This window comes from Protobothrops mucrosquamatus, unplaced genomic scaffold (assembly GCF_001527695.2).
Source record: "Protobothrops mucrosquamatus isolate PMUCROS unplaced genomic scaffold, P.Mucros_1.0 scaffold554, whole genome shotgun sequence".
NCBI lineage: Eukaryota > Metazoa > Chordata > Lepidosauria > Squamata > Viperidae > Protobothrops > Protobothrops mucrosquamatus.
The window spans coordinates 155,625-168,609 of record NW_015386857.1 but is presented as its reverse complement, the minus strand read 5'-3'; the positions used below and the strand labels follow the sequence as shown (position 1 = coordinate 168,609).

Here is a 12,985-nt window from a genome sequence, read left to right as displayed (position 1 = left end):
CTATGATAAGATTTTGTTAAGTTGCTCTGTGCTCACATAGCCAGAAGACATGATGAATTCTTTGTCTGGCACACGGAGAGTTGTTGCATTGAGAACAAGGCCTTGTGGAGACTGTACCATATGAATGGAGGTATAGTCTGCCACAGGTATCTCAGAAGCTTCTGGATCTTTTTCTTCTGCAGCTGTTGCTACCATAGCAGGGCTCACAGGATGAATGACAAGGTTATCGGTGGTCAAGTAAGCATCCTCAGAAAAGCTCTGGACTTGAACTTCTGGCTCATCTTCTTTGGGAGGTGTCACAGTGACACATTTTTTCACATCCAACTCACAGAAATAGGCACTGTCCATGGCCAAGGTTGGCTGACACCATGCAAGTGGTTCTTTCTGAGCTTCACTTTGAGTTTTCCCTGTCTTCATTTTTTGTCCTGGGGATAGCACAACACTTCCTCTTGGCGTAATGTTGCTGACCTGTGTATAAAAGTCAATGTTCCTTACTGAACTTTGATTGCTTAACTGGGTCTGGACAAGCGGATTGGTTATCTCAGTGGCAGGAATATGGGATTTAAGGTCTTGTTCTTTGGATGGATTATCTAATGGCAAGCAGGCAGATGCATCATCAAGACCTGACATTGATTTATCAATGTTTTTTTGATCAAGGCACAAGAGATCCTCTTCTTTATCATTTACCTTTTTGGACTGATCAATGTCAGAAGTTCCATCACATGTATCACTTGCACTGAAATCAGTCTCTGGGATATCAGGCTCACAACAGCTGGCCCGTCCAGAATCATCATCCCTCACTGCAAGGCAGCCATGAGATTTCATGTGGACATCACCAAGAAGCCTATCAGTATCTGATCCTTCAGTTCTATCTTCAGCTTCATCTATATCCAGCTCAATAAATTCCACCCAAGAGTCATCTCCATAAAGCTGGGGCATGTAGCTACCATGACTTGCTAAAATGGAATTAACTTCATCCAGTTTTCCTTTCTGAAAACAAATGTTTAAAAACAAAAGAGTAATAATTATTGTTGAAATTCAATCATTCATATATGAATTCTATATGCATGGCAGTAGTATTTACTGTACTCAGACAGAATTCTTCAGTTTCCTAATTAAAAGATCATGCAAATTATGGCCCCAGACTTGAAACCTGAAGTTTCAAGGATGGAGGAAACCAGAAGTCATTTTAGACCCAATACATGTAACATTTATTTCTGTAGAAGTCTATAATACTGGTAAAGGTGGAAGGAAAGAGAAAAGACGAGGACAACTAGCTACAAGATAGATGGATACAATTACAGAGGTGATGGATGCATCCTTGGAAGTAATTTGATGGCACATAATCAACCAATCAATCTCAATCCCTAACTAGAAAGAATGTTTTTAATAAAGGTGTAAACATTTATTACATAAATTTATGCCACTAATTGGGCAACACTTTGCCTTAGATATTAGACCATTTTAGAATATTTAATCTATACCTGCTATGCAGACAAACCTTCAAGTATACTGATTTTGTACAACAGCAATCAATTTCTCATTACCTTTAAGAGGTCTGGATCAATTCCTTTAATTCTGGGCACTGGCACAGGAGGAAAGATCAGTATTTTCAGCCTTAAAAAGAAAGATTAACATTTAAGTTCTAGGACTTCTAAACTGCATCAAGAGTAATACAATAAAATCGCTTATTTTGGTAGGATGGCTGTATCTTGGCAAATCCCAAACTGGCAGTTTTGGAACCCCCAATATGTAAAATTCTGAACTGTGCCATTTCAGATTGTCAGCAAAACATCCTATTCAATCTCATAAAAAAGCCTCTGACTTACAGAAAACTAAGTAATCTTAAAAATACTTAGTTCAGATCTATTGCTAATACGTTGCACTCAAAACCCAGCATCTTTAAATAACTCCTTTATCATATACTACTAGTTTATGAATACTAAATTCTGCTTTAATACATTTTCAATCTAAGCTTGGAGCTTCAGATTTTCTTGGATAGACTCATCCAGTCATATTCTAGGTCCCATGATTTAGAATTTCAATTATGGGTCATAAAATGGTATTTGTTTTTCATGTATTAATTTTGCCAATTTGTTCAGCAATTTAGCTAATTGGTCTTCTGTACTTTTCTTTTGACTCCTAGCATAGTTTCTGAGAACAGTGAAGGTATTTTAACCTTTCCTTTGGCTTCTTTACAAAGCAGCATTCTCTAAGGCAGTGATGGCGAACCTTTTAGAGACCGAGTACCCAAAAACTGGCCCCGCCCTGCTCTACCCCCTGCCCCGCCCCCGCTCTGCCCCCCCATTCCCTGCCCCGCCTGCCCACAGGACCACTCACCACCTCCAGGGCCCGCTGCAGATCGCCCAGGCAGCCCAGCAGCGCTATGACGGCCACATCCTCTGCCTGCGCCCTGCAGCATCAACTGCATGATGGGGTGTGAGGGCAGAGTCTTGTCTACACTGCCTAGCTGCCATGTCCTTGGCTGCGTTGCTCCGTGTGGGCCACGTTCAAGGGCGACTCTCCTTCAGGGGGGCTGCTGGAAAGGAGGGGGTTGCGGGGGGAGGCAAGGCTGGGGCAACGACACGTGTGCTCACAGAGAGGGCTCCGAGTGCCACCTCTGGCACCTGTGCCATAGGTTCGCCACCACTGCTCTAAGCAATTAAGGAGCAATATGCTAGCTTGTGGCAATTTTAAATACCTTTTCTTTCTCCCTCCATAGGAATGAATCTAGTGCAATTATGATTTTAATTAAAAAGTCACTTGCTATTCCCCTTCAGTAGGAAGGAATCTTTTATCTTGCCTGTAAGCATGGTCTAATTCATAATCTTTTCTCACAAAGCTGCCAGTAGCCGGGCGGTTATCCTAATTGTTGTACTCAGTGTAAACCTGAGTGAAGCTCAACCAACTCAGCAAATACTGTCTACTAGGGAAGCTCTAGCACACCATATTGGCAACCCTTCAGAGACCCACCATGCAACAATCACAGCTATCCTGTAGAATTTGTTCTGGTGTCACCCGAAGACACGCTACACAATAACCCTGGATGTGCAAACTCAAAGAGTCTGAGACATAACGCCAGGGTTATCTCATGATTAAAACTGAAGTATAGCATAGACCTCTCTGTAGCATTAGGAACTCTGGATCACAAGAGAACTGCCTCAAGAGACTTGCCTCCTCTCATATCATCCAGTGCTTCTCAGACTCAAAAGTTGCCTCTCAACAGAATAGAGGTATCATCACATTTGCCAGAAATCCATTTACTGATATATCAAAACAAGGATGGGCAAGCTGAAAATATTCCAATATATCCCTCAAGTTCTTTTAAAGCAAAGTTTGCAAATAAGACTCAATAATCAGGCCAAATGCCTGAAAACTGAATATCTTTTCATTATAAAGTTGGTTCAGCCTAATCTAAAGAAGAGAATTTTAAGGGTGGGGGGGAAGGTGGTAAGAGAAAATTCAACCAAAATGAAGTGCTATTTCTTCTAGTGTTTCAATTGCACCATTTCTCACTGATATTGATACTATTGTTTAGATTCCTTTTCAGAGCTGTCAATGTTTTCTTTATCTTAGGGAATCCCAGGGTAGGAACAAGATGTATGTGCTATGTGGACGCTTCAGGGACTGGGAGTTTCCTGCAGGAGGCGTGTCTACCATTCCTTCTCCTTTTTCTCCTCCTCCTCCTTCTGGTTATTGGCTTATAGGTTTTTAATATTAATCCCGCCTTTGAATTCAACCCTCTGAAATAGAATCCATCTCTGTGGCTCCTATCTTCATTTTGATTGGAGATCCTCCTGCTCTTTATTATTTCCCATAAATGTAAATAGCCTTTATTACTGAAGTCTCATTTGCAGCTTTCATCTGTATTTCATAGTTGCTGCATGATTATTGCTTTTCCCTTATTTCTGCTTCATCTTTTGGACTTACATAGATGAAGCAAGTGGCATAGCTGTTATCATGATATCTTCTTAACCTTTTGAACTTACAGTTCAGCAAGCATGACCAGTGCTAAAATACTTAATATTTTGAACTGGTGATTTACATAAGCAACTGGATGCTGCCCAGAAAGCTACTCTAGTTGTCAGCATTTAAATTGAGATGGAGAGATTTTAAGTGGAGCAAATGTATAAAAGGAGAGGTATCTTTATTTCTAATGTAGTAGCTTCACACTTAAATTCAAGAAAACATTCAAGACGCTCATATAGACCAATACACTTTTAATTTATTTATTTCTCAACAAATGCAAGCATCTTTATGTGGGAGAATATTAATATGGTGGAGCATTCAGATCCAAACTAGCATTCTGAAATGCTGAAGTCTGGATTTGTATCCTAGCTAACTAAAGAGTAGTGAAATGGGCGCTGTCCTTACGTTCATTATGAAGATGTCCTAGCCAAGGGAATAAGCCAGAATTCTTCCTTCAAAATATTCCATTTTTTAAAGAATGACAAACTGATAAGACTCCTCAGCTCAAATTTGGCTAAAGCTGGGCAGACACTTTTGACAGTGCTTATCTAGTAACAATCTTTATTAAGGACTCAGATGAAGCCACTCTTATTTCCACTGTACTCGATATGAAGCCTTTCCATTGTCTTGAGTTTCTTAGGCTTGGTATAAAGGGGCAGCTGAATAGTGGATGGTACAAACATTGGCTCTCTATGTGGCACCTACAGTGTCTCCTTAGCATGCCCATTCTAGACTCATGGAAATCTCCAAGGATGTTATCTTTCAATTTCAAAATGCTGATGTCAGAAAAGGAGAAAATGGGTTGGAGACCTAGAGTTAAGGGAACCTAGAATCTTTATGACTTCAATCATACTGCAAACTGGCTAATGGGCTGTTGAAGATTAAATCAGTTCCTCATCATCAAACGAATGAAAGTAAAAACCATTTCAAGTGAGGACCAACGCTCCTTCTCTTTTCTGCCATTTCCTGAGCAGGAAAAGAATGTTTTTTTCAGCTTTTCCCAAACCAAGTAGAAATTTATTAGCCATAATACAAGTATATGACTGAATTGCAAATACACGTAACAGTGATATTTTAAAATGTTTACATATTTCTTAGTAAAGGTACAAAAATTATTATACTTCAAGTTATATTTTTAAGTCATTTTTGACTGCTAGAAACTATCCCTACAGTTTTCAATAGTTCCCCATTTCAATATCTCCAATAAAGTTTATTTTGGTCCTCGTATGACTATGATCTACCATTAGTCATAAAGCTATTTCTCTGGAAAGAGTTTCTGAACATCCTTTTCCCCTGATGAAATAACAAATGTATTTGGGAGAGCCAGAATATTCCATCAAAAAATTATATTAGAGAAACGCCACAGAAAAAGGATGACTAGATTAGAGGTAAAAATCTACCAAAAACTTACTTTTGTTTTTTAGAAAAGAAGACAAGGGACAGCATCACCATTAGGCCAACTATTCCAAAGGCCATAACCAAAGGCCAAGGAATTTGGAATTCTGGAATAAAACAAAGAAACAATTAAAATGTGACATTTGCATCACTTCCCAGTTTTGTTTGTGTTTCTTTAATCAACAACTTGCTGTTTCATGCTTGTTTAGAAAATATCTGTATGTGATGTGTAGATTTCCCATATATGGCATCTTCCTAGTAAGTCAACTAGGTCCTTCTTATTTAGCTCTCCCTACTTTGGTCCAGATAAATTGCATTTCAATGCCTACAATTTTCCAGTGATTATGCTATCTGGGTATTAAAGTCTAACACCATTGGGACAGAACCATGCTGTAAGCAACATTCCTTTTATACACCCACAAGATGTTACAATGCACTACAAAAGGAATGATACTTATGGTACAATGATGCTTTTGACACCTGCCTTCCTTTTTCCTCCCTGTGGATACTTCTGATTTGAATGTAACCAGATTGGGAAAAGCTGATCTAACTGAATTCCATTAATATATTTCTAATCCAGTTAATAACAGTGATGGACATTTCTTCTCTGCTTTAAGAAATAATACTATTTGCTGATTCATATTCACTGGAGCTTTTCATTTTTTTTACAGTATTTGCTCAGAATTCAAATTCATTTCATGCAACAGTAGCAATATCAGCCCACCAAAGCACGGATATCAGATAATGAGACAATACTAGTTATTTAATAAAGTTCCTCAGTTTAACTGTTCAGCTTCTAAAGTTTCACAATTTTCAGAGTTTCTCTTGTTTTTTCAAGTCAATTTTACGTTGGAGAGTGATATATCCAGGAGTGATTCAACATGAGTTCTCTAATGAGAACTCCCAAAATATATTCTCAGATGCTCTTGCAAGTTTCAAAAGTTGGAATTTAAATGTATTTTGAAAGCATCATTGTGAGGAACAGGGGGGAGTGATATTGATTTTTGACATGTTTATTGTTTTACATTTTTGTTGTACACCACCCAGAGTCTCTTCTTGTGAGATGGACAGCCATATAAATTTGCTAGCAAGCTAGCTAGCTAGCTAGTTAGATAGCTAGATACAACATATCTACCTGTGTAAACAAAACCCTCTGCCCATATGTTTATATCAGACATGGGCATTCTACAGCCTGCAGGCATATCTGGCCCTTTGCCTTTGGGCAGCATCAGCCCTATTAGTTTGGCTCTCCACAACAGTTCCAGTTTCCCTTTTGGCCCCTTGGGAAAATGAATTGCCCACCCCTGGTTTACATGATAGCTTCTGTCAGTCCTCCCAGGTGAAGCAGAGGAGAAATACGACTAGATGAGCTAAATCAACTTTATTATACGGCTGTATCAAAAGAATCTTACAAGTCTAAAAGTACAAATCTCCTGCCATCGGTGTTTAACAGCATGATGATTTAGAAGAGCAGGTTCTTTCTAAGTTTTTTTCTCTGGCCGTTAAACTACTAGGGGCTTCTTCCTCTGTTGACACATCGTTCCCTATATAGCATCTCTTCCCCTCGTCTTCAAGGTCATTCTCACATAACATTACAGCTTCTTTTCCCCAGTGCTACCAATTCAGTTGCTAGCACAAATGGGATAAAAAGCATGGCTAAAATTTCTGTGAATGGTTCCTGTTCCCATGGGAAAGTTGGGTTCAGAAGAAGTTTGCACACAAATCCTCAAGCATCTCATGCTTAATGAGCCATATGGGCATACAGCAATTTGTAGTGAGTTCCAATGTGAGGTGTTAACGAAATATTTTGAAGGCAACATCATAGATGTTTTTCTCACCTTCCACACATGGCACCAGTCCTTTTAAATCAAATGACACATACAGCACTTCACTGAATTCACCATAAACTCCAGGCATTCCTTTTGCTCGAACCCGTATCTCATAGTCTTGGCATGTCTTTAAAGAATATACTGGAACTTCGGTGGCACGTTTTGGATCCAGCTGTAATAATACATTGAATTTCCTCAACTGATTGTTGCTACTCATAAGCAAAAGCATTCTTTAAACATAAAACTTTATTCAAGGAGGCAGAATTAGGATCTGATTGTTTTGAAATTCTAGAACAATCTTTCTTAAATTTAACCTGATGCTTTCCAGATATGATAGTTTTCAATTCCCAGAATCCTTAATTACATGTAAGAAAAAAAAACACCTGGGAAATATTTATCATGTATTAAGTTGAATATTACCTCAATCTGTATTGTGCATTAGAGCTAATGTATCAGCAAGTGGTTCTAATACTTTTCAACTTTTTAATCAAGGAACTGAATGAGGGTTGAGTGGACACTTAAGAATTTTGCAGGTGATACAAAACTGGAAAGGTTGACTTTAGAAGAAAAAAAGGTAGTTTGAATGATGGGTTGAAATGGAGAGAAATTTATAGGGAGAAATTCTGCATCTAGCTAACAAAAATGTAGGGCACAAATATGGGATGGGACAGACATGGCTCATAAAAGTAAATGTAAAAGGGTTTGGGGATGCCATCGTTGATTTCAAATTAACATGAGCCAGAGATGAGATGTAACTGCAAATAAGTCAAATGCTATCTTGAGATGCATTAACACAGTGTTTCTCAACCTTGACAATTTTAAGGCATGTGGACTTAAAATGCTGGCTGTGGAATTCTGGGAGTTGAAGTCCACATGCCTTAAAATTGTCAAGGTTGAGAAACACTGCTAACAGAAGCATAGAAATCAGTTCATGGAAAATAATTTTGCCACTCTACTCTGCCCTGGTCAGATCCCACTTGGAATACTATATCTAGTTCTGGACATTACAATTCATAAAAGGCAGTGACAAATTGGAGTGAGCTGGGAAGAGGGCTACTGAAAAGGTGAAGGTCATAGAAACAAGCCCTATGAGGAAGAGTTAAAGGCTTTGGGTATGTCTAGACTATACAAGAGACTGAGGAGAGATATGATAGCTGTCTTCAAATATCTGAAGTGTTGTTATGTAGAAAAGGAAGTGGACTTATTCTTTGTCACCTTAGAGAGCAAGATGCAAACTAGTATGTTAAAACTGTAAGGAAGCAGATTCAAGCTAAACATCAGGATGACTGTGGTGACATTTCCTTCACCACAAGTCTTCAAAGAAATTGTGGGATCAACTGTTAAGAAATGTTCTACTGCATCCTCTGAGCAATGTTTGGATTAGATGACCCCCCAAGATCCCTCTCAACTCTATGAATCTATATACTGTAAGTACATACACTAATACATTACACTAATGCTTAAATGTGAAGCCATTTTTTTAAGGCAGGCTGTGAACTTGATTGTACAAGTTTATTTTCTGGACTATATGGCTGAAGTGTATATTGTTGATGTCATAAAATGCTTATTTTTCAAGTTCAAGCTGTGCTTTGGCCTTATCCATATGCAAGAAGGATGTAGAGAAGCAGAGGGGAAAACATCAGAGGTCTAATAATAGTGGAATCTCCATTTATTAATATTAAATACTGAATACATGAGGCAAGGTATGAAAACGGAGTATGAGAAATAGAGATATCCAGAATTGTGGAAGTATTAAATTTTGTTGCTAGCCCCACTTGCAATATATATTACATAGCAAAATTGAGTGAATTTATAGAGCCTATGAGCATATAACTCACTGACTTGCAACTGTGCAGATGTTCCTATGGTATTGGTTTCAAAGTATTTCCCAAAATGTAAATTACAAGCTTTTAGGCTTTTGCAGATCCCTCTAGTTTATCTCTCATTTCCAATACCTCTGGATGGCCCCTGGTTGGGGAAGGTCTCTAAGTTTTGCTCTTGCAATACATACTTCATGCCACTCTGTTGCATTGACGTCTTTATACTGAAGCTGATAGAAAGGTATGAGCCATCCATTGTCAACATCTGCAGAGGGTGGAGGCTTCCAAGTAACCTGAACATCAGTATAGACGCCACTTGGGCTGGTGTTTAGCACTGTCCAGTTCAGCCCAACTGGAGGATCTGGAATTACTGTGATTTAAACATATTTTTCACAGAGTTAATCAAAATGTAAAAGAAAAGGTCATCTAACAGTATACCTTGTCCATCCATCCCTCCCTCCCTCCCATCAACACACATTATAAATACACACAGTATTATTTTGAAAAGACTGATTGTATACTTTAAAATACTTAAAATATTTGATGCACAAATTGAACCTGTATTGTGAAATTGTGTTGAGGACGGGTAGTTCCTATGCATAAAAAGCAGCTTGGGAATCTGACCAGGAGTGATCTTCTAGGGCAGGATGAGGAATAGCATCTGAGAAGTTATTACAATCCATTAACTTTTTCTTAATGTTCCCCAGGATATGACTGTCACATTTTGGCAGCACAGTTATTGAAAAATGGTACCAATGCATTGTTTTCCAGTTTGAGGCAGGACACACATGAACCTAAAATAGTTTTCATACAGTTGAATAAGATGCCACCCTTGTACCTAGGACAGCTCCCTCTCTTCATCACTGGTACTTCCACCTTATGTAGAGTACTGACCACATCTGCTTCAAGCTCTCACATTTAGCTATTTTAATTTTGAATAGGGTCTTGAATTGAGCCACTCTAATGGTGAACAGTGATTTTAGATCTTGCTCTCAGCCTAACACACCCCACAGGATTGTTGTTATGGGAAGACCTACCTAGAACTTACTAGAACCAAACTGAACCTGAACTAAACCTGTTAGACAAGAGCAATGAAGTCATGCTTCTCTAAGTTATAAAGAACAGATAGGCAGGAACTGGGAAGCATAAGTGACATCTTCATCCAGTTGCCTCTTGAAAAAGCAGCTTTGGGACAACCATGACCTGGATAACTGAGAATCTCCATAGACATTTAGCTATGAACTTTGAGACTTGTGTGTGAAACTTTTGCTCTAGTCTACGAAGCAAAACAGAGGAGATTTATATCAAAAAATTACCTATATCCTCCACCCGGAAATGTTTTTCATCATATAACTGATCTGCAATGTAAAGCCGAACAGAGTAAGGGACCCAAACGGCGGTGAAGGATATATTGAAGTAACAGCTGTTTTCACCAGAAGTTGTATAATCAGGACAGTCTTTCCATTCTTCCTCCTCATCCAACCTAGAAATGATAAACCAAATAATTAAGATGGAATTAAAGAACTGGAAAGAGGTACAGTAGGTAGAACCTTTCTGATTACCAAGTTGCAATCTTATTGACAAGCTTCTGGCATGGCATCTGTTACCCCCATCCCTGTCCAGATTCTACTGCATTTGTACTAGATCACTGCCAGTTGGCATTGTCCTGAATTTGTTTGTGTGCTTTGTGATAAACAAAGAGTTTGGTTGAATCCACCAGCCTTGCTGCCCTTCCTCTTCGACCCATCATTAATCACATTAATGCAGGAACTGAATAGGGTGACCCGACATCAGGCCTCCATCAAGTATCACTATGTTGTTTTGTCTGCCCCTCTTCTCAGATCCCATTCTGTCAAAATACCGCAGGTTCACTAGAGCATTATCTATTTGAACTTTGGACACTATTGGGCAAATTATCATTGCCAGCTAGAGCAGTCTACTGCCCTTGTGCAAATCCAATGAGTTTCCAATGTTGCATTGGTACCACAACAGAATGATGGCAGAAGAGGCTAATGAGGGGGCAAGAAGGAATTGGATCTGCCCATACCAGCCTGGAAAAAAACAATAGCGCTTCTTTGTTTACTTCTCCTGGTACTCAGCACACTTTAGTAGAATGTTTTTAGATATCTTATAACTGTCCTTGAACAGTGTTGGAATAAGGGGGAAAACTAATAAGCAAAAAAAGCATTACTTGAGTAACAACACTATTAGAGATACTGACCATCTTAGCAGTTATTATATTAATTTTTGTTTAAAAAGAGGAAGGGGAAACCTGTGGCCAGCCCAGAGAACCACAAGTGTGGCTGGGTATAAAGCTTCCTGTTTTCCATTTTTGTGATTTTCCAATTTCTAATATCTCAAATTTGCTTCTGGAAAGATATATTATGTTAGAAAGAAAAAGACAGGGTTGATATATGAATATGTTCTTCATTCTGGAAAAATGCCTCATCAACCTCTCTGCTTACTTATTGCTAAATGAGGTAGCAATATTTTGAATGAGAAAAAGAGGGTATTCTTGTTTTTTAAGGCTTCACAATAGGAATGCCAATAGAGATGACAACAAAAGACACTATATACAAAATGTGCGATAATAACACAGCCAAACCTGTCAGGTATTGTTCAAATGATGTGTAAACACGAAGTGCACTCTAATCATGTTCCAAAGCAACCTGCCCAACAATTTCAACTGGCAGGATCTAAGAACAGTTGCCTCCATCCTTTAGAATATTTTACTCTAAGAGATAAAATGGGCTGCCACTCCTTTGGCCTTTTGGAGTAGTGTTAAGACCTGGCTCTGCCAATTGACATGGCAGGATCAGAGTGTGATGCAACCTTGGGGATGGCTGGTGGCTTAAGGGTACTCCCTCCACCTTGTTAACCCCTTAGCCATGTTAATTTCTTAACTTTGATTTTTTTAAACTTTTAATTTATAAATTTTAACCTTGATTTTTTAGAAGTCTGGTTTTAACTGTGCTTTTAAGTCATGTTTTTACATTATTTTATGATGACTACCCAGAGTAATTTAGGTGAGAATGACAGTGTAAAAATTAATCAAACAAACAAACAAATAGGTTTGTGTGCTCAAGCCATTCTCTGTTTTACTTCACCATGCTGTATGCTCTGGGCTCCCATGATAAAATTGTTACAATTTGTTGGCTTTTTAAAGGGGAAAACGTTGCCTGGGTGCCAGAAAAGCTTAAGACAACTGCCTCATGGGTTGGATTCAATGAAAATGTGATAACTTTGCATGTGAACCCAACTAAACATCTGAGTATAAAAACCCTGGAAGATATGGATATTACAATATACACTCATGGATCAGCCCATACATGGAGAAGTCAACCCTCAAATTTTTAACCAAAATTCCATGAAAAATGAGTCTCCTGACTCTTGAATATTTTGTATGCTTTTCAATATATTCTGAAAGACTTTGTTTTCATATTTTGTATGAATAAATTTTGTTTTCCCTAACAGATTCCATTCTCACAATTGGCTTATCTGTAGATGTATATGGAATTTGGTGGAACTGAATGATTTGATGGCCACTAGATGGTTCTAAAAAAGAGCATTACAGAAATTCATTAAAAACTACTAATGATTATTAGATGCAATAGCCCAGTGGAAAGACAATGTGTCACTGGGATTCCAGGAGCCAGGGATTATAAGCAACAGTATTTTAAACTTTATTTAAGAATTTCCTGGAGGCATCTGGTTGCCCAAAGTTGGAGGTGGAAAATATATGTTTGGTTTTCTTCATTAGAACTCTTATTTTCTTGGGGGACTTCCGGTGGGACGGCGCGCCGATGGCGGCTCTTTTCGGAGCCGTCCGCTTGGGAAGGCGTCAGAGCCAGCATGAACAGCGGTCAGCAGCTGTTCAGCGGCTTGGAACCTTGTGCCCCGGGAGAAGGGGTCGAGGTGAGTACTCCTGGATAGGAGTAGAGTCCCAAAAGCTCTCCCTTTATCTCGGGAGAG

The 12,985-nt window shown here is 38.8% G+C and overlaps 1 protein-coding gene across 1 annotated transcript in view; it reads right to left on the bottom strand.

The window, feature by feature from the left end:
- Positions 1-12,985, bottom strand: part of GHR (growth hormone receptor) — a gene marked incomplete at its 5' end in the record, with an annotated part of 15,081 nt that continues 2,096 nt past the window's right edge. The window contains 6 exons of the mRNA XM_015817122.2: positions 1-990; positions 1,548-1,617; positions 5,381-5,471; positions 7,203-7,365; positions 9,205-9,383; positions 10,330-10,496. Coding sequence (XP_015672608.2) covers positions 1-990; positions 1,548-1,617; positions 5,381-5,471; positions 7,203-7,365; positions 9,205-9,383; positions 10,330-10,496 — 1,660 coding nt within the window. The remainder of the gene's footprint in view (positions 991-1,547; positions 1,618-5,380; positions 5,472-7,202; positions 7,366-9,204; positions 9,384-10,329; positions 10,497-12,985) is intronic.